Source organism: Phoenix dactylifera, chromosome 1 (assembly GCF_009389715.1).
Source record: "Phoenix dactylifera cultivar Barhee BC4 chromosome 1, palm_55x_up_171113_PBpolish2nd_filt_p, whole genome shotgun sequence".
NCBI classification, from domain to species: Eukaryota; Viridiplantae; Streptophyta; class Magnoliopsida; order Arecales; family Arecaceae; genus Phoenix; species Phoenix dactylifera.
This window is the reverse complement of record NC_052392.1, coordinates 26,617,178-26,640,304: the sequence shown is the minus strand read 5'-3', so window position 1 is coordinate 26,640,304 and position 23,127 is coordinate 26,617,178. Positions and strand designations below refer to the sequence as shown.

The 23,127-nt window shown below is 38.2% G+C and overlaps 2 protein-coding genes across 4 annotated transcripts; one reads left to right on the top strand and one right to left on the bottom strand.

The window, feature by feature from the left end:
* Positions 1-2,208: 2,208 nt before the first annotated feature.
* Positions 2,209-8,473, bottom strand: LOC120112132 (uncharacterized CRM domain-containing protein At3g25440, chloroplastic-like). Of its 3 annotated transcripts, none has more exons than XM_039130778.1 (4): positions 8,205-8,473; positions 3,776-4,265; positions 3,060-3,461; positions 2,209-2,444 (listed from the first exon to the last, which is right to left on the bottom strand). In XM_039130778.1, exons 1-4 carry the CDS (start codon positions 8,306-8,308, stop codon positions 2,292-2,294), a joined length of 1,149 nt encoding a protein of 382 aa, XP_038986706.1. In that variant the 5' UTR covers positions 8,309-8,473; the 3' UTR covers positions 2,209-2,291. The 3 variants fall into 3 exon arrangements, with proteins under 3 accessions (XP_038986706.1, XP_038986709.1, XP_038986714.1); XM_039130781.1 differs by having other exon boundaries at positions 3,776-4,223; XM_039130786.1 differs by having other exon boundaries at positions 3,776-4,122; positions 8,205-8,472.
* An 8,692-nt stretch (positions 8,474-17,165) lies between these two features.
* Positions 17,166-20,448, top strand: LOC103718460. The gene is made up of 2 exons (XM_008807297.4): positions 17,166-17,395; positions 18,855-20,448. Exon 2 carries the CDS (start codon positions 18,870-18,872, stop codon positions 19,989-19,991), a length of 1,122 nt encoding a protein of 373 aa, XP_008805519.2. The 5' UTR covers positions 17,166-17,395; positions 18,855-18,869; the 3' UTR covers positions 19,992-20,448.
* Positions 20,449-23,127: the final 2,679 nt, after the last annotated feature.

The following is a 23,127-nucleotide window of genomic DNA, read 5'->3' as shown; positions in this document are numbered from 1 at the left end:
GCCCCGAGAAACCGACAGGATGCATATTTTGAGACAAATAGTAAGGTAATATGTGGCACTAAGTACTAAAAGCAGAGGTGAGTGGGAGAAAAAAAAATGAGTCATACTAATTTGAAGAATATAATTGGCTTGTAGAGACTTATTTCTTTCACATTGTCACAAACAACATAACCTCACCCATGGTCCTCCTATAGATGATTTTGAAACTTTGGCTGCTCACAAAGTCTCAAACCAGTGTGGCAACACTGCAAACCAATAGCATCATGACAAGTGGAATAGAGAGGGGAGTGCTTGATGGTGGGAATATGATGATACCTCTACCCTAACCAACATGTTGAGGGTATTTTATTTCTTGCTGCTTGAGGATTGGGCATTGAAGAATAACTTACCCTCTCATTGCTGTCTTTGTCATGGGCCACACTTCAAACACCATGAGTACCAGATGTTTAGGAATCTTCCTTTGGTACTGGTTCTCTAGTGAATAAAGAATTCAGTATCTGTACGCTGAGGGACTTTCAAATCCATAACACTTGTAAAAAGCCTCAGGATGGCCCAAATGATAACATCTTGTAGCATACAACAATAATCTATCAGTCCCATTACATATATAGCATTGGCAGTTAAACTATGTTGTCAATATAAAATTTCATTGTGACAGAACCAAAAGATACCAGAAAGCACTGCAACTCCCTCAGTATCAGTACCCTTCAGATTTGTAAAGTTGAATGAGTTATTGGACCTTACTCTCTATGGTTTTTCTCTTCTCTTCAAGAAGACTTTTATAACTATTTGGCAGTATCTAGCACATTTACCCCATGCGTGGGACCAAAGATGTTGATGATGCTTTGTACTGGAGGCAAGTGTCCATCCCTCCTGACCAGGACATAATGTGCAACTTTCTGCCAATGGAACACCACACAGATGGGGGATTTTAAGATGTCTGGTTTGGTGGATACTGGAAGAGAGCAACAAAGACAAGTTTCAAGGTACCAAACAACTATGAGAAACCCATACGCTAAAGAAAGATGCACCTTTTGGGCACTTCTTCTTGATGCTTTTGTAAACCATAGGCCAATGGAACTACAACAAGTGCAAGTGGAGGGAGTGCTCATCTCACCACCAACTTGTTATGTTCTTGCTCTGTCTTTTCTCCTTTTGGAAGTGCAACTTTTGGCATGTAACCATAGCAAGTGAATGTGGCATTTCTTTTTCTCTTTCCTCCTGAAAAGGGAGCACAGAACCCCAGTTTACTAAATAATTTTTTGCTATACATTGAGTTATTGGATTGTGAGTTGTAAGGCTTTCCATAAAGGCTAAATTAATTTCTTGCAGTTTATATGCGATATGGTTGCAGGTCTCTAGGGTTTCAAAGAAGCTCATGCATGGTGAGGTTGGCAATTCTACAAATCAGTGAGCGAGCCGGCCAAAAACCATAATAAAACATCAAGGCTGAATGCAGAGAGAATTGCTTCACTGCAAAGGATATGAAAGGACAACAGCTTCATGGTCATCTTCTTGGCGACCGAGGTACATTTGCAGGCAAAGCTCTAGCATTCTCCGACTCGAATCTACCAGAAATTGATCAGGCAAATGATATTTACCCCATGACATGCCTTCTTGGTGGGACCAAACCGCAACATCATTAAGTTGCAAGATCTCTTTACCAACCATGGAACATGTGCATACGATCGACACCGTACTTAAAATTAAGAGAAAAAATGGTTTAAAATTTTCAATAGACAACAGCATACATAGAATCTTGGATAATTTATGAATTTTCTCTATTCACAATAGATTCTTGGAACCTGTCACAATGATTCTAGGAAAACATCAGAGAAAAAGATGGGATAGAGAGGAATGCCAATACAGATGTAACAAGAAATTCTTGACAAAATAACAATATCGTATTTATTAAACATTATCTACAACATTGTTGGAGTTTTAATTAATTTTTAGGTCTCCTAGAACACTGCAACAACTTATCAGACTGTCAGTGCATATCAAATGAGGAAATTTATATCAGCTTGGACACAGACCAGGATTTTTCCTTTCTCTTTTGGTGGTAGTGGCGATCAGCAATCTAACTACGAGTGAAGTGCCTTCAGCTCACTCATCGAATTGGTGGGAACCTTATATCAAGTGATCTGTTGGAATTCTTCATCGTACAAAATTATATGTAAGAAGATAATGGGCTGTAGTCAATGCGGATTGCAGAAAAAGGTCCTTTGTGATCAAACATATAGAAATGAATTAAGAAACAATTTCTACCAAAAAAGTAAAGAAAAACCCATTTAATTAGAATTCATGGAGTTGGCAGTAGTAGTCTGTTCATGCTTTTTATACAAGGCAACATGCTTCTGGTACTCCTCTAGCTCTTCTTCCAGCTTCTCGATATACTGGCTGGTGTGTTCAAGAGATTGCTCAAATCTATATTTCTCCAGGGCCTGCAAACATTTGCAACGGGTCAGTCAGAGAAACTGGAGGAGAGGAAAAAAATATATCTTTAGGTGATGGAAACAGTAACAGTTCTCACTAATTCATAAATCATAAGGTTCTAAAATTTTGATTAACACTGTTAAGAATGTAGCTCAGGAGCAAAAATGCACAGATGAACATTAGGAATACATGGTGCCAAAGCAGCGAATGCCTTGGTGATTTGGTGGTTTCTGGGAGGTTAAGAATCTCTTTGGCATGTACATAAGCAAAGTTCAACAATGACATGTTTAAGGGGTGATCTATGTAAGTGGAATTGCAATTCCCAACTTGGTCAGCAGGAGCATATGGCATGAGCCTTGTACCAGAGTAACAACATTTGGATTAGAGAACTAAGGTTTCTAGAGGTATTGTATGTCCATTAGATTAATCATGCTGAACAAGATGGGCCATGATGGTGCAAAAGGATATTTAAGGGTGGCATAGTGCACAAGGCTCCCACCATTGAGGGCTCCGGGGAGGGTCAGATGTACTCCCGCCACTGAGTGAATGGACATTAACAATATGCAAATTAATTGCACAAAAATGGATATATCACATAAAAATAACATGGTTAAAATTGTTACCTTCTGCTTAGAAAGTGTGTCAGGAGGTGACATAACTTCTGGTTGCACATAGTTCTTCCCACGATAAAATATTATAATGTTATTAGGTTTTATATCAATCACGGCACCTTTGCTGAGTCTTGCCAGCTCCTCAGCATATTCATGAACCTGGCCAGGTCTACAAGGCTTGCATACTACTTTGACGGTTTCATGTTTCTTCCAGTGGAGATGCATGTTGAGAACCACACCACCAAATACTCCCCGTCTCCCAACAGGGACATAATTTTTCTTCTTTTCACCAGTACGTTTGAGGTAAAACCGCTCTTCTTCAGTAAGGATTTCAGGATCATGTTCGGGTCCTGGAGCTTTTGGAATCTCATATTTCCTCAGTTTCTCAATCAGCCATTCTTCTTTCCTTTTAGCCTGAACTACAAACATATGCCAGTCAGGAAGGGTTTAAAACATAAACTATACATCAAGAATAAAGGAAATATAAATATCTTCATCAAATTATATTCACAGTGCAGCAGAATTTTAAATAGCACACTCTAAGGAGATATTGAACCCAAAACTACTTTTACAAGCTTGCAGTTGATGAAGGGATCTGGAGAAGATAAATGTTTCTAAATTTTATTTTTTTGAGAGTAATAAATGACTGTGATGAAAATTCCCTGATCTTAAAAAACAATTTTTAAGAAATGGACAAAATGAGAGAGAAAACTAATCATGCATCCAACCTTTTCAAGCTTGTATCTAATCCGGACTTCAGGATTGGGAGATTTCAACTTCTTTTTTGCCTTCAAGCGGTACCACTTGAGCTCATTTAGTTTGGCTTTCCTGGACATTTTCTGCCGCTTAGGCATTTTCATTCCCTTTGTCTGAGCTTGTGATTTGGCACTTGGGTCTTTAAGGGAAAACCTAGCCACATCATCATCTGTATCCAATGTCACTAATGCATTGCTTCTAAATCTAACAGGTTGCCACCTTTGCAGGCCAAATAACTTATTTGTAACTGATCTTTGAACTGCCAAAGAAGACATTGCAATGGGCATTGAAAATGACATGGTCTTGTATTCTCTCTGATCTGGACATGAACACATAGAAAAATGAGAAACCAATGTGAGCCTTGGTGCACATAACATTGGCATCAAGCAACATCCATTACTGAAGCCCGTCCAAGAAGTCCTGCAAGCAAAAGTTTCTAGTAATTTGCACATGCCCCCCCTCCTGAAGAATCAGAAAGTAACTTGATTGAATCATTATCATGGAAACCATAATAATTGAGATGTTTGAAGGTTTTAGAGTGGAAAATATAGTTGATTGACAATATTAGAGCAGCTACAAAGTTGGAGATACTCATGAATATAATCTATGCAGGTATATAGTCCCCTGTGCCATCCAACACTTTTGCTTCAAGGATATTATATAATAAAAGCATAAAGAATTTGATAAATTAACCTTATATATCAGGAACGCCAATTCAAAACACTAAGAAAACTAATTCCTAGCATCAAGAAAGTACATAAAGCAGAAATTATTGTGGCAAATGGTCACCAAAATGGTTGTGCAGTTTGGACCAGCCAAAGCACAGGTTCAACCACTCTAAAAGCTATCTTTCAAGTAAATCTTAAGGGTAAGTTCAGAAATTATATGCCATGGCAGAATTCATTTGCTAGGTATATTTAGTTACACAAATAACCACACTTGATCTATGTAATGGTTCATGCCCACCAAGCAGTTGACATGTAAGAAAGCTGAATGGCTACCATCAACTCTAACTGGCTAGGCACAAGGTATTGAGTTCATTGCTAGATCCAAGGCAAACTTGGCATGCATTACAGCCAAAAAAAAGGTTAATCAGCCACAAATCAACAAAATTATTATGCCAGCGATGCTCCAAAAGCACATCTTTCAACAAAAAATGAATGGATAGCTTCTACAAAAGATATTCAGCAACCATTCAACAAAAGTTTACAGACTAAAATTTCCAAATGATTTAAGTATAAAAAAAGATTAAGAATGATCTGCAAAGAATCTGATAGCTTTACATGAGTGGTCAAGTACAAAGAGAAAATAAAGAAGAGAAACAAACTTGGACCAACAAAAGCTTCACAGGTCTAAAGGATTTAAACAAAGTAATAAGAACACGTGAAATCCACTGCACTTTCTTCTTTTATCGGAGATAATTGGTAGATATTGAATAATAGGTAAGAGAGAGGACTAAATCTTGCACCCATAAAACATGAGACAAGATACTAGCACCTTCTATCACATTGAAAGGACCACCGACAAAGATGGAGGCACAATTCAAGAGGCCTAGCATCTCTTTTGACCACCTTTCACAATAGAAGAATCCTTTATGAGCTCCTTGGACTTTTTAGAGACAATACAAAGAACCTTGCCTTTGGTTTGCTTCTACATGTGGTCTATCAAGTTGGTCATAAATCATGAGGAAGATGATGCCGCAGCAATCCCTCACCAATAATCCAATTGTAGAATGTCCTATGATTCTTTATCATACAAAATATGGACAAGAAGTTCCTAAAAAAGGGAATCTACCAGAGATTTGAAACAAAGAAAATGAGAAAAATCAATACCAACTTCTTCTCAGGGATGTCAACTTGTCATGTACCTTATGACAGGTGCTTGCCAGCTACTGAGAAAGCCTAATTAATAATAAATATAAAACATTTATTTAGTCACCAACCCCAATCAGAGCATCCCTAAAGAACAATTGTACTTCTTTCGAGATGGGAAGAAGACCCTAACTTTTGATTCACCACAAACAGCCAGCCTAACAGACCTAGAAACCGCAAGGTGGATGAGACAGTTTGATTCATCAGAGATTTATGCTAGGTTTCAAGTTTCTGAATGAGTGAGAATCAAATTGTGCTGAGGAATGACTGAAGCAGCCTCAACATGGCTAGATTCACATAGATGTTAGTTAAAAAATGAATCTTAATACTCCAAAGTGACCCAAAACCAAGTTATAGATGCTAGCAGTCATTGGAAATATATGAACTGAAAGATAATAACATCTTCATGTTATCAACCTTAAGAGAGTGGATTTAATTTATCTTCAAATAATATCCCATTCTTTTCAGATCTCCAAAAACACAATGCAAGGAGTCAAGCGCCTGGCACCTTGGCACTTAGAAAAACCACTAAAAATCAGTGCCCTTTCACTCCATAGGAATGCATCTTCGTTAACTCAAGAAAGTGTAATCAGGTTTGCTAAACAACCTCATATTTGCAAAACAAGTGGCTGCCTATCTCATCATCTTTCCAACAGAAATTATACATTTGGATTGAAAGCCCTAGGAAATTTAAGAATACATGTTGCAGAATTGATACATCTTAGAATTTTCTCTAGTATCATCACATAACAAATAATTTCCACCCTAGCAGGAGCCTGACCAAAGGAAACAAAAGCAGCCAGACTTCAAGACATACCATACTCTATAATCTTTGAAGGACAACTTGGTCTAAAGACTAGATAATTGTGGTCCAGACATACTACATATGCATCGTCCATAGCAATCAAAATGTAATATTATTAAGGAAATTGAGAATAGAATTAAATTCTATATCTTTCAATTTTTTTTATCAAAAGTTAATACTATTATGCAAACTGAGAATAGAATTAAAATACACAGTTTTCAATTTTTTACATGACACCCCTAACCTCTATGTTACAAACAACAGGTCCACGTTCCTTTCCATTATAATTACCTATAAGCAGTTCCTCAAGCACAGTAATCTCTAAAGCTTAGGAAAATAGTCTAAAACATGGTATTGCCAACCCAAAGATAAATCCACGACCAAAGTCAATTCCTTCCTCAACTCATTTGGACATCCTTTTTTACTCCCCACATTCAAAATATGGTTAAAAGGAATAAAATCATTTAACTCTATTACACATGGATTAATGTATCCTATGGTACCAGCCATACTGGATTTTGTGTACATACCAGGTAAGTAGGAGAATGGTGCATGGGTACATATCTTTACATCATGCGTTCCAGTCCCTCCTACTGAAAACCTCCTTGAACCTTCTTAAAATCAATTGGTATCAAGAATGCATCTTAAATAAGGCATGGATTGAATTAAACCTTAAGGAGAGGAATGACATGAGGATAGCCCACATTAGCGTCAGTTTTACATATGCTTCTTCCTTGAAGGTAATTTCTCGATCACCAAACTTTTCTCAATATCTTCTCATAGTTTCCATACAGATTCTTTTAGCCCTTCATTTTTCTTTACCAACCATCCCAATCAAACCCTATTCGCTTTCTCACTAAGGTATCCTTCAGTTTTTGTTAGAAATGATCGTAATACTTAAATCAAGTATAAAAATATTTACAATTTACACATAAAAGACATGAAATTCCATTCTTTTCCTACATTTACCACTTGAAAATCTTGTATTTTCCTCTCCGATGTTTCTATCTTATGTTCTAGACCCCTCCTAGATGCCCGATATATACTATGTGATATAATACTAGCCTTATTGTTCTCTTAAAAGAAATAAGAGAATGCCCATAAGCATGGGATAATCACTCAAACTCTGGAGTCATGCATCCACTTCATCCATCTTGCTCTGTTGTATAAGAGCTCTGTCTATCTATTTGTCATTCCATCCATAAAACCTGATACACATAAATTACAATAAAGAAAACCTTACTAAGAGGCTACTCATATATGATTTATTTAGTAAATTAGGTGATGATTGCAACCCGCTCTTCCAACAAAATCACTCAAATGAGCAAGAAAAAACATTAAACTTGAGCTTGCTCATAAATAACGCAGTCCAATTCTGCTATGTCCAACTGAACATGCATGAGGCTGTATAATGCAAAACAAAATTGACTGAAATTCAGTTCCCCAAAGAAACCTAAATGAAAGTGATTCAATATACACAACTTTTTCTTCCAAATAAGAATTGTATTTAGAACGGAGGGTGGGGGGGCAAAGGATCACAAGTAAACCTCTAAGAGTTTGATCAGGCATCAAAAATCCCAATTTTGATGGCCAACATTCTCAAAAAAAAAATTTAAAAAAAAATCTACAATGGAATTTAACTGCACCCTCAGGAAATCTAACATTAATAACTGAGTATTGTTAAAGAAACCCTATATAGGATTCAAGGAAAGGGACAAGAACTACCTTGGGGGACAGGAAAGAGAGGATTCTAAACACCGATAAGAAGAAATCGCCCCACAGATCGACCTAATCTTCTTACTCGAGAGAAGACGAGAAAGAGCGGCCATGGATGGAGAGAGCCCCGCCGGCTCAGGCCCGACTTCGACTCGGCCGCGACGGCGACCGGTGAGGGAGGCGGCGCGGTCGATGTGGTGAGGTTTCGGGGCAGTTACTAGGGTCTTGGACGGGTACAGTAACGGTTCCGGTTGGGCTACTCCGTTGATGTCTTCGCCGTCGGATCTCATCACCTTTTTAATGTAACGGATCTCTTTTTTCTTGTAACAGATTCACCATTGGATCTTGTTGGTCTGCTATTTTTGATGCATTACTGGAAGCAAATTGGAAGTAACTGATAGCCCCATATCATAATGCTAGGGAAACAATTTAACTCGCAGAGATAGGTAAAACATGTCAATAGATTTATTCTCCCTGAAAAATACCATTAGTTTTGTTATTAAAAGTGCTAAGTGATATTTTAGTTGCAAACAGTATTAAGGCCTTGTTTGGGGAGCTTTTGGAGGGCCAAAAAGCACTTTCTGGTCCTCCAAAAGTACTTTCTGTTAAAAAATGATGTTTGGTACAAATTCCAGAAAGCTGTTTTAGCTTTTTCGGAAAGCTGAAAACAGCTTTTGGGGAGAAGCTCCAATTTGAAGCTTTCCGAAAACATTGTTTTCAACTTTGTCGAAAAGCTGTATTTTTGACAAAACTACCTTTATTTAAAAATCTTTTTTTTCTTCCAAAATCTTCCATTCCACTGTCTCTTCCTCTCTCACCCTTCCCCCCTCTCTCTTCGCTCCCTCTCTATCTCCTTTTTCTTCTCACGCCGCCGGCCCTATTTTTTTTTTTTTGGGAGGCAGCCACCACGCCGGCTACCACCCGTGGCCGCCTCCCCAGTTGCAACTGCGGCTTGTTGCCCTGGCGAGCCGGCACGGACGTACGACTCGTCGCTGCAACCCACTACAACCGTCGGGCGGTGGGAGGCAAAACAAACAAAAAAAAAAAAAGAGGAAGGGGCAATCATGGTCGCCGCCTCCCCGGCAAGCGCTGCGGCCCGCCGTCCCGGCCCCCTTCCGGCGCTATCGGCCTCACGGGAGGAGAAGAAAGGAGAAGAAGGAAAGAGAGGAAGGAAGGAGAAGAAGAGGAGAAAAGAAAAAAAAGAAAAGGAAAGAAAAAGAAGAAAAGGAAAAAAAAAGAGAAGAAAAAATGAAAGAAAAAAGAAAAAAAGAAAAAAATAAATATGTATATAAATGAACGAATAAATAAATAAATAAATAAATAAGGTAATAAATAAATATATTTTAATAAAATAAAATAATAAATAAATAAATGAAAATAAATATTAGTAATTATTTAACCAATTTTATTACCTAGCTAGAAAATTTGTTAGAGAGATAAATGGTCATTAGAAGAGTGAAAAATTAATTTACACTAATAATTATAATATTTTATACATTTATTATTTTATTATACTATAAATATAAAATTATATTATATTATATCATAATACATTGATATGTTATGTTAAATAATTAAATATTATATTAAATTGTTATCCTACAGTATATAATGTTATAGTAATATATTATAATATTATTATATTATATTACATTAATATTATACTATATCATATATTTGTGTATTAATATATATTATATTTTATTATGCTCTGTTGTATAATACTAATAATGTCCTTTATGGTCATTTTCTCATACAAAAATACTTTCTCAGGTTGTTTACCAAACAAATGTTAAAGCGCCACGGCACTTTAGAAATGTAGTTACCAAACAACAAACAGCTTTTTATAAAAACTCTACTTCCGACAGTTCTACTTCCAACAGCTTTACTGCTAACAGCTCCCCCAAACAGCGCCTTAGATTGGTTGATATTACAATTTCTATGGTAGACCTCATGCTACATGGAACACTATGTTATTCGCAAAAAAAAAAAAAAATTAAAAGCTTCTCGGATCATCCTTGAGAGAGACATCTGGACAGATGTTAGGTGGATATCTGGCTAACTTTCTTTAGATATCAATACCCATTCTCTAAAATAGGGTTGTTTGGGAATAGAGCAACTCTATAGTTTTTTTGAGTAACATATATTAATGAAGAGGTTAACAGTGCTGCAGACTGGATGGCGACATATGTAGCTGATCATACTAGATCTATTTTGTAGACGATTGTGATAGATATTCCTTTTGAACTTTTAGATATTTTATTTTCTGATTCTCATGAATGTATGTATTCTAGATTAGTACGATAATTCAGTTTACTAAAAACTTAAAAGAAAAGAAAAGAAAAGAAAAAACTATAACCACAATATGTCCTAGATTTGTTGTAATGAAATATTTGGGCAGGATGAAGCCCCTTTTGCCTGGTATCATCAGCCATGAGCAAGAGGCTTTTGTAGCTGGTAGAAATATCTCCCACAATATTATGTTGGCTCAGAAAATGATGTAGGATCTCCAGCGAGCACCGAAGCGGCGCAGCTTGATGGCAGTCTAGCTGGACATGGAGAGGGCTTACGACAGGATCAAGTGGAGCTTCCTCCAGCGGGCACTGGAGGCATACGGTTTCCATAGGCGGTGGATTGGATGGATCATGGGGTGCGTCTGGGGGCCAAAATTTTCTATCTTGGTCAACGGCACACCGTCATCGTTCTTCGAGTCCACCATGGGGCTGCAGCAGGGATGTCCCTTATCTCCATATTTGTTTATTATCTGTACTGATATTTTGTCATGTGCTTTGCAGAGAGTCTACGCCAACCGGAAGCTAGAGGCCTATATTTCAGCACCGGGGGCCCGACCTCTCTCCCACTTATTTTTTGCTGATGATTGCCTTCTCCTGACCATGGCACAGATTTCTGAGGCACGGGTTCTTCGCAGGGTGGTGGCGAACTACTGCACGGCGTCTGGCCATCTCTTTCAGCCCCAGCACGGAGACCAGAGTCCAACAGGAGATTCGGGGGATACTACAAATACCAGAGCAGGAGGAGACGTTGACCTACCTGGGAGTTCCCATCACTGGCCGACGGCTACGAGTGGCAAAGTGTTCGGGCTTGGTGCAGCGGGTCTAGAGTAGGTTGGAGGGATGGAGGGTGTCTTCCCTATCCATGAAGGGGAGACTGACTTTGATCAGATCGGTGTTGGGATCCATACCGGTGTATCTCATGGCCAACACTGTGGTGCCGAAGACGACTCTGTTGAGGATCGAGCGTCTTCTTTGGAGCTTCTTATGGCGGTCACATAGTGGGGGCTATGGAGTGCATCTGGTGGCTTGGGAGCAGGTTTGCCTTCCTACCAACAAGGGTGGTCTGGGGGTGCAGTCCCTTCTGGAGAGGCGCGAGGTTTTCATCGCTCGGCACGTGGTTCGGTTTATGCTAGAGCCACACAGTCTCTGGAGTCAGGTAATGTCAGTCAGATATGGTCGAGGGGTCTTAGAGGTGGCATGGAGGGGTCGCCGAGTTTCCTTCATGTGGCGCGAGATTGAGAGGTACCTGCCGACTGCGTCGGCAAATACCAGGTGGTTGATAGGTGACGGCCAGAGCATTGATGTGACTAGCGATCCATGGGTGGACACCCTTCCTCTGAGGCATTGGCTGACCATGGTTGATACAGAGGCAGTAGAGGGGCTTCGGGTATGCGACCTCCTAGTAGCAAGTGGCGCAGAGTGGGATGAGGCCAGACTTCGACAGCTGTTTGGGGTACACCTAGCTGCGAGGATCCAGTCCCTTCGATTACCAAGATGTGCAGGGCCGAATGTTAGGGTTTGGGGTACCTCGAGCTGGGCTAGTGTCAGGTTGGGAGACCTCTCCTGTGTTATCCAGCTATAGCATGAGCGAGGGCCGGATTGTACTTGGATCTGGAGGTCTGAACTCCACCCGCGGGCAGCCCTCTTCTTATGGAAGGTGTTTTGGGCCCGCCTTCCAACGAAAGCAGTGCTAAGCAGGCGTGGCTGGGGGATTTCCGTAGAGTGTGGGACGTGTGGAGCTGAGGAGTCGGTGAACTATATGCTTTTCCAGTGTATATGGGCGAGGTCGACATGGCAGTGGACAGGGATCCCGCAGGAGGCTTGGAGCGCGAGGCTACAGTTCCTTCAGGTGATACGGCAGTGGCTGGCCAGTTCGAGGACTTGTCAGAAGGCCATTAGAGCGACTTGCAGAGCACATTAGATTTGGCTGGCAAGGAACGCTCGTACTTTCGGTGAGCGCAGGGTGTCACTAAGGTTTGTTGTGGAGCTTGCTCAAGCACAAGCCATGGAGATCAGGCCCACCCTTTCTTTAGATAGACCTTTGACAGCTCGGAACACCTGGGGTTCCCCTTCGGCTCCGACAGCTCCTCAGACGGTGTTTTTCACCTGGGAGCCCCCACCCCCGAGTTTCCTCAAGGTCAATTTCGATGCATCGGTGCTGGATGGCGGTACGTGGGGCGGTGTAGGCTTTGTCATACGGGGCCCACCCTCCAGAGTGGTGGCAGCAGGTGGCTGCCAGCTGTTTGACACGTTGATTCCGGAGGCAGAGCTGTGAGCTGCCTGGGCGGGTCTGCGTCATGCGCGGGTGGTGCTGCAGGCCAGTTCGATCATTCTGGAGGGCGACTCGGCCACGGTTATCGGGTGGATTCAGAGGGGGTCGAGGGGTGACGGCACAGACCACCTCTTGATCTGTGACATAGAGATGATGATAAGAGATAGGAGGGCCTTCCAGGCCAAACATGTATTCAGAGAAGCCAATGGAACGGCCGACTGGGTGGCTGCCCACGCGGCCCACCACTCAGGGTACACCTTTTGGTTAGGAGAGGGGGAGCTGCTACTAGCACTTCGCGAGTTGTTGTATTTTGACTTTCTTGGATGTATTCGTACACGCACTGTATGAAGCACCCACTTTAAGCACAAAAAAAAAAGGCTTTCTGGTTGATATAAACTATGCATGCATCTGCTACTTTACTAATTGTTTGTAAAAATTTTTACATCTCCTTGTATTTGGTAGGAGATATAGGATTCTGAATAATATTTTTGACTTGTTGATTATGATTAGTAGCATCTAAAATGGCTAGAATTTAAAATTTATTTTTTAATCAAAGTTTAGATCTTAAAGCTACACTGATGAGTATATTAAGTCAAACTTTGGACAACAATATCTGACCCAATATCCTAGAATATTAATAGCATCTCACTTGCAAGAGAAGCCAAAAAACTTGATTCGCATCCCTCTCCATCAGAGAGAGAACCAAAGTCCCTAGTAGTATTATCCCATCATAGTTTTTTAAAAAATAATAATTGTTAGGGGTGTAAAGGGGGCCATAAACCTTTAATCCCATGCTGCTTGAGTAGTGAAAATGATTGTGCTTATAAGGGTCTCTATCTCTTTTTCTCTCGTGAGACGCCTTTTGGACAAAGTCGTGAGGGGTATCTCCCATCCTGAAAAGGCAGGAAGACTTCCCAAAGTAGACAATACCTCGTGATGGGACGCAACCTCTTTTCCTGCTCTAACAGATAGGGCACTCCGGGTGCGTGGACCTCCCCCTGTACAATCCTTCCCACTCAGAGGGGTAGTCTAAGGGTGTAAAGGGGGGACACAAACCTTTAGTCTCATACTGCTTGAATAGTGAAAAAAATTGTGCTTATAAAGGGTCTCCATTCCCTTTTTCCTCGCGTGGTGCCTTTTGGACAAAGCCGTGAGGGATATCTTCCGTCCTGGAAAGGCGGGTGGACTCTTCAAAGCGGACAATACCTCATGACGAGACGCAATCCTTTTTCTGCTCTAATGATAATATTTATATTTATATATTATATATTTTTAAAATTTGGTATAAGTTAATGTAGAGATGCACAACTTTTGTTATTGTGAAAACTGGATTCCTAGCCTGCTGGTACTAACCCTCAATCAGCTATGCCATTGGCATGTTTACTGCAAATATCATTTATTGGATTTGGATGCTAAAACAATTCATTTTAAGATAACACGATTTTTTTGCAAGCAAGAAGGATTTTGTAAAATAATTAACAATTATATTTTTCTTTAAATACAAATAATGCTACAAATATGCGCCTTCTAGTCATTATTTCAATCTGTCTACCCATATAAGGATGGTGACGATGGAAGCAAAACTATTAGAAAACTAAAATATAAATACAAACAGTAATTTTTGAAATCCATTCCAAAGTTCTTTGTTGCAAATTGAAAGCAGAATTCGGAAGGAAAAAAAAAGTAGAATCCAAATCAAATTTGATATGAAAATCAGACTAATCCAAATCGAATTAGCTCATCATGTTTGCAAATCCTAATTTTTGATGTGATTGCTATGACTGCCTTGCACGAATTGGATGTAAATGGCTCAACATTTAACAACCAATCGATGGACCCAACTCTTTCTACTGGGGACCCCAAGGATTTTATTTTTATCAAATTGACCCAATGATGCAAACAAGTTTTTTTTTTTTTTGTTTTTTGGTACATCGGCGACACACATATAATAGATGTGCATGCAAGTCAGAAAAAAGAAGAAAATATATAGGAGACGCAAACAAGTTTTAACTAATAGATTATGAAAAAAAAAAAAGTAGAATCCAAATCAAATTTAATATGAAAAATCAGAATAATCCAAATCCAATTAGCTCATCATGTTTGCCATAGAGATCCTAATTTTTGATGTGATTTGCTACTACCACCTTGCACGAATTGGATGTAAATAGCTTGGCTCTCCACATTTAACAACCACTCAATGGACCCAACTCTTTCCGCTGGGGACCCCAAAGTTTTTATTTTTATCAAATTGACCCAACGACGCAAACAAGTTTTAACTAATGGATTTGGTCTACGCTCTGCATTGAAGTCAAAATGGACCGATTTAAATAAATCCAGGGAGCAGCAGCTAGCGGCGTGGTGTCGGCATTTCCCGAATACGAAGGGCCGTCCAGATCTGAGTCGAGGGTCGGGATCTCATCTTCGACAAGAAGTGCGCCTCTCGTTCCGGGCACGACTTTTGGTATCTCGCGACCGTTTCGGTTGTTCCGCCGGCAGGTTTTGTTTCGACCCTGCTCTTGAAAGAAATATCATTGATGCCACCAGGAGGAGCAACCTTGAGATCAGTGGAACTTGAATTAGAGGAGAAACTATAAATTTCAAAGGCAACTTGCACCTAGAATTCATGATTGGAGCTATAACCATTTCCAAAAACTTTCATCATGTAACAAATATATATAATTTTTTTTTAGAAGGTTGAAGGTGTGACTCATGTCTCATAGCATTTCTATATATTATTTTGAAGCAAGAGCAACTAATTCTATGAAGAGTATAGGTGGGTGTAGTAGAGTTGTTGGTCCTAGATTAATTATGTTTAAGATATTAAGAATTATATAAAAAGAATATTTGTGCTACTATCAAAAAAGAAAAAAATCATCTTATGTTCTTTCTATGCTAAGGAAGAATAATAAAAATGTTAAAATAATGATATTTAATTGATTACTTATACCTTGAATGTTATAACATATTAATCACTATTAATGATGGAGAACTAGACATTTTATTTTCAAATAAAGTTTCTAGCCACCATCGGCTACCAAAGCAAAGGATATTTTAGGGCTTTTAATTATATATAATTACGTAGTTTGTATGAGTTAATATACAAATTCTAGGCATATTGTGAACTTATAGAGATAGACCGTGAATAAAAATTCTAGTCCAAAAATGGTCAAATGGAGTGTCTGAACATGGCTATGGTCTACGTAATTATATATAATTAAAATGCCTAAAATATTCTTTGCTTTGGTAGCCGATGGTGGCTAGAAACTATATTTGAAAATAAAATGTTTGTATGAGTTAATATACAAATTCTAGGCATATTGTGAACTTATAGAGATAGACCGTGAATAAAAATTCTAGTCCAAAAATGGTCAAATGGAGTGTCTGAACATGGCTATGGTCTATGCCTTCAATTAGAAATTGAGAGCAGGAGATTGTAAGATTTGTGTTTATTATCATAAAAAAATAAAGCATAAAAGGGGAAGTGATGTATGATGCCCAAACTTTTATTAATTATAGTGGTTACGTACAAAAGAAGCAATGAAAAGAGGGTATAATATAGTGGAATCAATTCAGATGTTTGAATAATGGAGCAAGGAAGCTCATAAGTTATTCATGACTCTTCTTTACCTTCTCGCAGCATAAATATCTACATAGATAGAAAGAATCATGGAGGACCGTGTTTGCCGATGATTTTTTTGCCAAAAAGTTTTTTAGCATTTCGTTCCAACCAAATATGCACATCTCAAAGCTTATTTTGTATTTTAGGAAGGGCAAAATTGTAGCAAACAACCATAGAGTTGCGGCTATGAAGACATGCATAGGTGGAAAAAAAACAAGTCATCTAGAAAATATATATATATATAGTGGCATAACAACCACACCAAAGAAAATCGATACTCTTTCTACAAATATAACAAAATGGTGGAGAACCCACATATCGGTCTCATGTTGCCCACCAATCATAGAGCAGATGGTCATAGAGGCAAGAGCCAAAACACTTTGACCGTCCATTTTTATATAGGATTATATATATATATATATAACCTTTTTTTTGGCACGATAAAAATATGAAACTTTGAACAATTTCTTCTCAGAAAAAAGGTTTGATTATTTTCAATGACATAGTCTTAGCTGACTTTTGACCATTTTATCATATCAAACTAATCTAAAAGCAATCGTCAAACAAAATATGCAATGGTCTCGATTGACAAGTCGACACAATCACAACCATTTGGTTTTATTAGCAAACAATAACTCCAAGGTTCCAATTAAAATCTGAATGGTGTAGATCTGTAATTTGCTTATGAACCAAGGGCGGAATAGGTGGCAGCTGGTATTAAACAAAGGGAGAAAGTTCAAACTTGAAATTTTGGTTGGTGACACTACCCAATCCGAAAGGCATTGGCTGAATTGTTTAGAGCGTGATTGACTTGAACTCCGGGCCTTGTAATTGGAATATGGCGCCTTTGGTCTTATAAATCATATTTTGTTAGAAGATGAAGTGAGGAACACCAAAGTAGACATGCCATTGTTTTTATCTGGGGACAGAACAATGGTCTTCAAAGGGTGAGGGGACTTTCAGCAGAAGGGTTTCAAGAGAAACCAAGAGGATTTTGATGAATCTGTTCAATTGAGTAAGTATATCAAATGCTCCTGAACTTGATGTATAAGAGTGGTGGTTATTTTATACTTTTCTGCAACTGTTTTACCTCTTCTTTTTAATTTATGCCTCTAGTCTGTATGCAAATCATCACATGATTTCGTTCGAATTCTTATCTGAGATGTATAAGATATGGTGATTCAGACAAGGCCTACAAGGGTTTCAATTGCTTTTTGGGCAGATATGAATCATATATAGTATGTGATTAGTAACCTTCAATCTTGCCCCCTCTTTTGTTCTCTTTCAATTGTTGTTCAGAAAATTCAGAACAAGTTGATATTTTGATAATTTTCCCTTTTTTTTCTTTTGGCATCTGCTCCCTCTTTCTCTCTCTCTCTCTCTCTCTCTCTCTCTCTCTCACACACACACACACACACACACACACACACACGATTATATGGTTCTCATATGCAAAAGTTCATTTTAGATTTGAAATAACTAGAGTATGTCCATATACTAGATCCAAAAATTTTATATTCAACTTTTTTTTTTGATGAAGTATATTCAACTGTTAATGTCTGTTTCAATAACCAATGCCTTTGTAACATGATTATCGATTTTTAGAGTATTGCTTATGTTGGCATAATTTTAGGGATTACATAACAACCTGTATCAGCCCATATTATGTTTATTTATTAGTGTGATCCTATATCGGTCAGTATTATTTTTCTTTGTTATTATAATCTTATTAGAGTGATTTTAGATATTACAAAACAACTTGCAAGTATTATTTTTCTTTATTAACATGATTTTATATTAGCCTATATTATTTTTTCTGTATGGAGTCTGTACATGAATATATATAATCCATGAGATGTACCGAATATGACAGAACGGAGAAATAAAATCACTTGTCTCTTTCTTTTTCTCTTATTTTTTTCTTCTTCTACAAATATTTTAACAGCTTCTTAGCAAAAAAAGGTCATCAAAAAATTGAAAAGAATTAATGAACTCTTGTATCCCTGATGTATTTATTGAATGATGGAAGTGCTATGATAAAAAAGAAAGAGTAGTTAGCAGCCCCCCACACGGCTAAACGCCTGTGTTGAGATATGTGAAGCCTCACAACCACCAATTTGTGGTATTGAACAATTTATGCCTGATATATCTACTTAAAAGTCTCCTTAAGCTTCAAGGTGTCAAATTTTAGATATAAGCACACGTTTCTGTTGTTTCCACAACACTATCAACTCAAAACATGGGCAGAAATTAGACTCCTCACTCATCCAACATGCCACAAAAAAACTGAGCAAAATTGCTGCTACTTTTATTTTTATAGTTTCACTTGTGTTACCAATCAGTGGCCCAGACTGTGATTCGACGATTGATCAGATGAATCACTTCTTACCCTGCTGAAGAGATGCTGTTCATTTAGCTACTAAAACATCTGCAGAATGATGGAAGTTTCATGAGCTGTTCTTCTCTGCATGCAGATTGGTGGATAGAAAATGGGTTGTGCTTCTTCCAAGATACTAACCAGGTCGGGAAGCTTCCAACAGGAGGTGAAGCAAAGCAAACAGAGGAAAACTAATGGGTTAGAGGAATTGCTCGTCTCAAAGGATGGAGGAGACAAATTTCTTGCTCTTCTCTGCACTGCAAACACAGTGGCTAGGAGGATCAAGTCATCATCACTGAGAGAGGCAACAATTGAGCCCGCAAATTCCAAAACCATGGACCTTGAAGAGTCTGATAGTACTGCAAATCCAGAAAATGAGCTCACAAACATAGAAACGATTAATGCATGGGAGTTGTTGGCTGGCTTGGAAGAAGGTAAAGAAGAAGGACAGCAGAAGCAGAGGGAGCATCACCATAATGTGGAAAGTTCTAACATTGATAAGGATGGAGATTACAAGTTCATTGGAGGCAATGACTCGATACCGTCAACAAGCTTCAGTTTGATCGAAGATAACAACAATGGTGCGGTCACACAAACTAGAAGCATCCTCACAGTGGAGGACTATGATGCAATGGTGGCAGGAAATTACTCGTTGGAGGAAGGAAAGTACATGACTAAAACTTGTAGGAGCACAGATGTTCTACTTCCTACAGGTTCAGAGAGCTTGATAAGGGAATGTTCGACAAACTCTGTGATGATGGAGGACAATGGTGTTGAACAAGAGGAGAAGCATGAAGAATTGGAGGTGAAAAGCATTGGAACAGAAGCTGGTGTCCAGGAAAATGTAGATGTAAAACCTGACCAAATGAGTGAAAAGGGTGCCAAGAGAAAAGCAATGGCAAAGGAGCTCACAGCTCTCAAAGTTCCAGGTTTCGAATTCTCGAGGACTGGAAGTCTAAGAGAGTGGCTTAAACTAGGAGGCCAAGTGTTCTCCCCGGGTTCTTATGTCACACCAAAGTTTGGCAATTTTGTCTCACAAGATCCCGGATATGGAGAAACAGGGTGTGTCCATAATGTCTTTGATCCAGATTTGATAGAACAGTTTGAACAGGCCATGAAGCAACTAACAATGGAAGAGGAGTTCGTCCTTAAACAGATTATAGAGAGCTTGGAGGATGGCCATGAGGGAGACATTTCGAGGGTGGAAGTGTCTGAAGAACACATACAAGTATAAAATATAAGTTTAGATTGATGATCGGAGTGAATCACAGAAATATGAATGCCATAAATGTTGTAATATTTTTGTAATTAATACAGATCTTTCATCTCCAAAAAATTTTAGGATATTTAAGGTAAAGTTCTGCATCGATTTATACTTCATAAAATAGTTTGCAATTTCTTATGGATGAAGTATAATAAAATCAGTGATGCAACAGTTGATGCCAAAACAAAAATGTTGCCTCAACAAAGAAACCTATGTCCACAGGGCTCAAGAAGTGTAAGCAAAGCAAGTCTCAAATGCAACATCTGATTGACAAAAGGAAGAAAGCTGAAGTGGTGGGCTGGTTGTTTAATGTGCTCTAATACTGAATTGCCACCCTAGATTGTGATGTTTAGATATGTTCATGTTCATCTTTTTCTGATCTGAAAAACTATAACCAAGTTCTAATGCTTGTTTTTCTTCCTCTTCTTATTCTTATTAGTAATTATTATTGTTATTTTATGAATTCTGCACATGAAACAATTTGAAAACAGAACAGATTTGGTGAATGAACCAGGAAGACTTATCCGCATATTCATGCATCTAAATTTGCAAATCTACACAAGATACGGAGTCCTGGGATGCAATCCTCTTGGTCCAATGTTGGATGAAACTAGCACTGACCAAATCATCAGAATTACAACAAGATTTCCTCATCCTGGGTTCAAATTATTACTGATGCAATGCAGCTGTCGAAACCAGAACTTTTTAATTTAAACATTCAGTTAGATATAAGAGCAAGATCAATAAAATAGAAGAAAAAGCTGAAATGCTAATCGTTGCTTCACAGAAAATCGAGTCGCTCGTGCTGAAGAGGGACTACAAGCTCTACTTTATAGCAGTGACACCTGTAAGAAAATGCTGTAAGTGCGTGCTAAACAAAAACATCTGGAAGAAAGCAATGGCAAAAATCCATGCATGGAAAATAGAACCATGTTGATCCAAAGAAAAAAAGAGAGGAAAGAACTGAGTGCTAACGTTTCAGGTTTCCTCAGTTGGTTCAGTGGATTCTTATTCTGTGTAGATACTTCCGTTCATATTGGGATAGAATTTAAGTCCTTGCTGAATGAGAAAATTGAGCCAGTGATCTTTCCATGTCATGTTCAATGTATGCCAAGATACACAACACTTTCTTAGGCCAGGTGCAATTTATAGTAGAGGTTGTGAAGGCATAAATAGAGAGGCAGCCACACTGAGTTCATCTGCATCTGAAAGGAGGACGAAATTATGAGGATGATCTTGGCAGCGGAGGCGGCACCATCAGTGGTTGATGGTTGTGCTGCAAAATATTCTGTTATTGAGGCTGAGAGTTCGATCCCAGAACGTCCTGATGCACCTCCTCTGTTTGGAGGCAACCAGGTAGGTCTTGATTTTTTTTAAAACAAATTTTAGAAATGAGGGAGGAACTTTCCTCAGATTTTAATGATTATTTGAAAAAAAAAAAGGAGTTTGTACACAAAGGTTGAATAAAGTTTGAACAGAGCAAGTTTATTCCATTCTTTCGGGATTTTTGTTCATTTTTCTTTTCTTTTTTTAAGAAAAAGAGGGTCACCATAATTACACGGATCTAAGTTTTTGGAGATGCACCGTCCAAGATTCAAACCCTGAACGTCTAAGCAAAGGGTTGTAACTTACAATCGGGGTGAGCTCCAATTAACTTTGTTTCAAGATTTTAATCTTTATTATTGCTTAAAAACCTTTTTTTGTACGTTTTATCCCCTTTTTTGAGCTTTTTGTTCTTCTTCTCTTATTTCTATCTGTTAGAAAATTTTAATTTTTTCTGGGCCGAAGCTCGGCCCAGAGTTTTTGACCCACACGCGCTCGGGCATCTTGGGCCGCGCCAGGCGCTCGGCCCATGCGCTCTCGCACATCTTGGGCCGCGCCCGGCCCATGGCCCATGCACGCGCTCGCGCATCCGAGCTGACTGCGGATGCGTCCCCAAAATACCCCTTGTTGCCTTTCTTGGGCCAACGAGACGTTGGCCCAAAAAGGCTATAAATACCTTTCTTTTTTTCTCCTATTGGTGTACGAAAAAATAAGGAGAAAAATTCTAGAAAAATTATGAAGAAATGTTCTTCCTCCTCTTAGCCACTTTCTGATTTTTATTTTTGAGCCTTCATTCAACGAAGTTCTATTTTCTTTTTATTCTTTTCTTTGCTGGATTTGCAAGTTTGATCGGGTTCGTGTTGGCTTTTTTCGAGACGTACCGAAGAAAAAGCTTAGGGTCGTCGTATCTCTGAGGAGGATTGCCGGAAGATCCGTACGTGGGGGCAAATACTTCTTTGGGACAACGTCTACGAGCTTCGACCTGCCTTCATTCAGGCTATTTTCTTTTGCCTTTATTTCAAATTTAATATTAGTAGAACTGTAGCATTTATAATTTATGATTTAAATTTATTACATGTTCTAAAGAATAGATTTTTTTTTATGCTAAAATAGTTTTTTTTTTGATTCCAAATGATATATATATTGCTAACATTTCAAAGAAATATTTGTTTTTTTAGTAATATATAATTCATTAAATTCTCTATTACAATTGTGATATATTAGATCTTAATTATAATTGTTATTTTGCTACCACAAAATTAGTAATCAATTATTTTAATAGGATAATAAATTATTCTAATATATAATTCATTGAATTCTCTATTGCATTTGTGACATATTAGATCTCAATCAATAATTGCTTTGCTAGCATAAAATTTTAATCAATTATTCTATTAAGATAATAAATTATTCTAATATATAATTCATTGAATTTTTTTTATTGCATGTGACATATTAGATCTCAATTACAATAATTATTTTGTTAGCACAAAATTAGTAATCAATTATTCTAATAAGGTAATAAGTTATTCTAATATATAATTCATTGAATTCTCTCTTACATTTGTGACATATTAGATCTTAATTACAATAATTATTTTGCTAGCACAAACTTAGTAATCAATTATTCTAATAAGGTAATAATTTGTTTAACCTCCAAGAGGTTTATCATACCTCCATTTGGACTCCTCAAAGAGTAATTTCCAGATCCTATTCAAACGAAAATTCGAAAATTGGTTAATCCATAATAACTAATTTAAGTTTGCACTTAGGCTTTTATAAA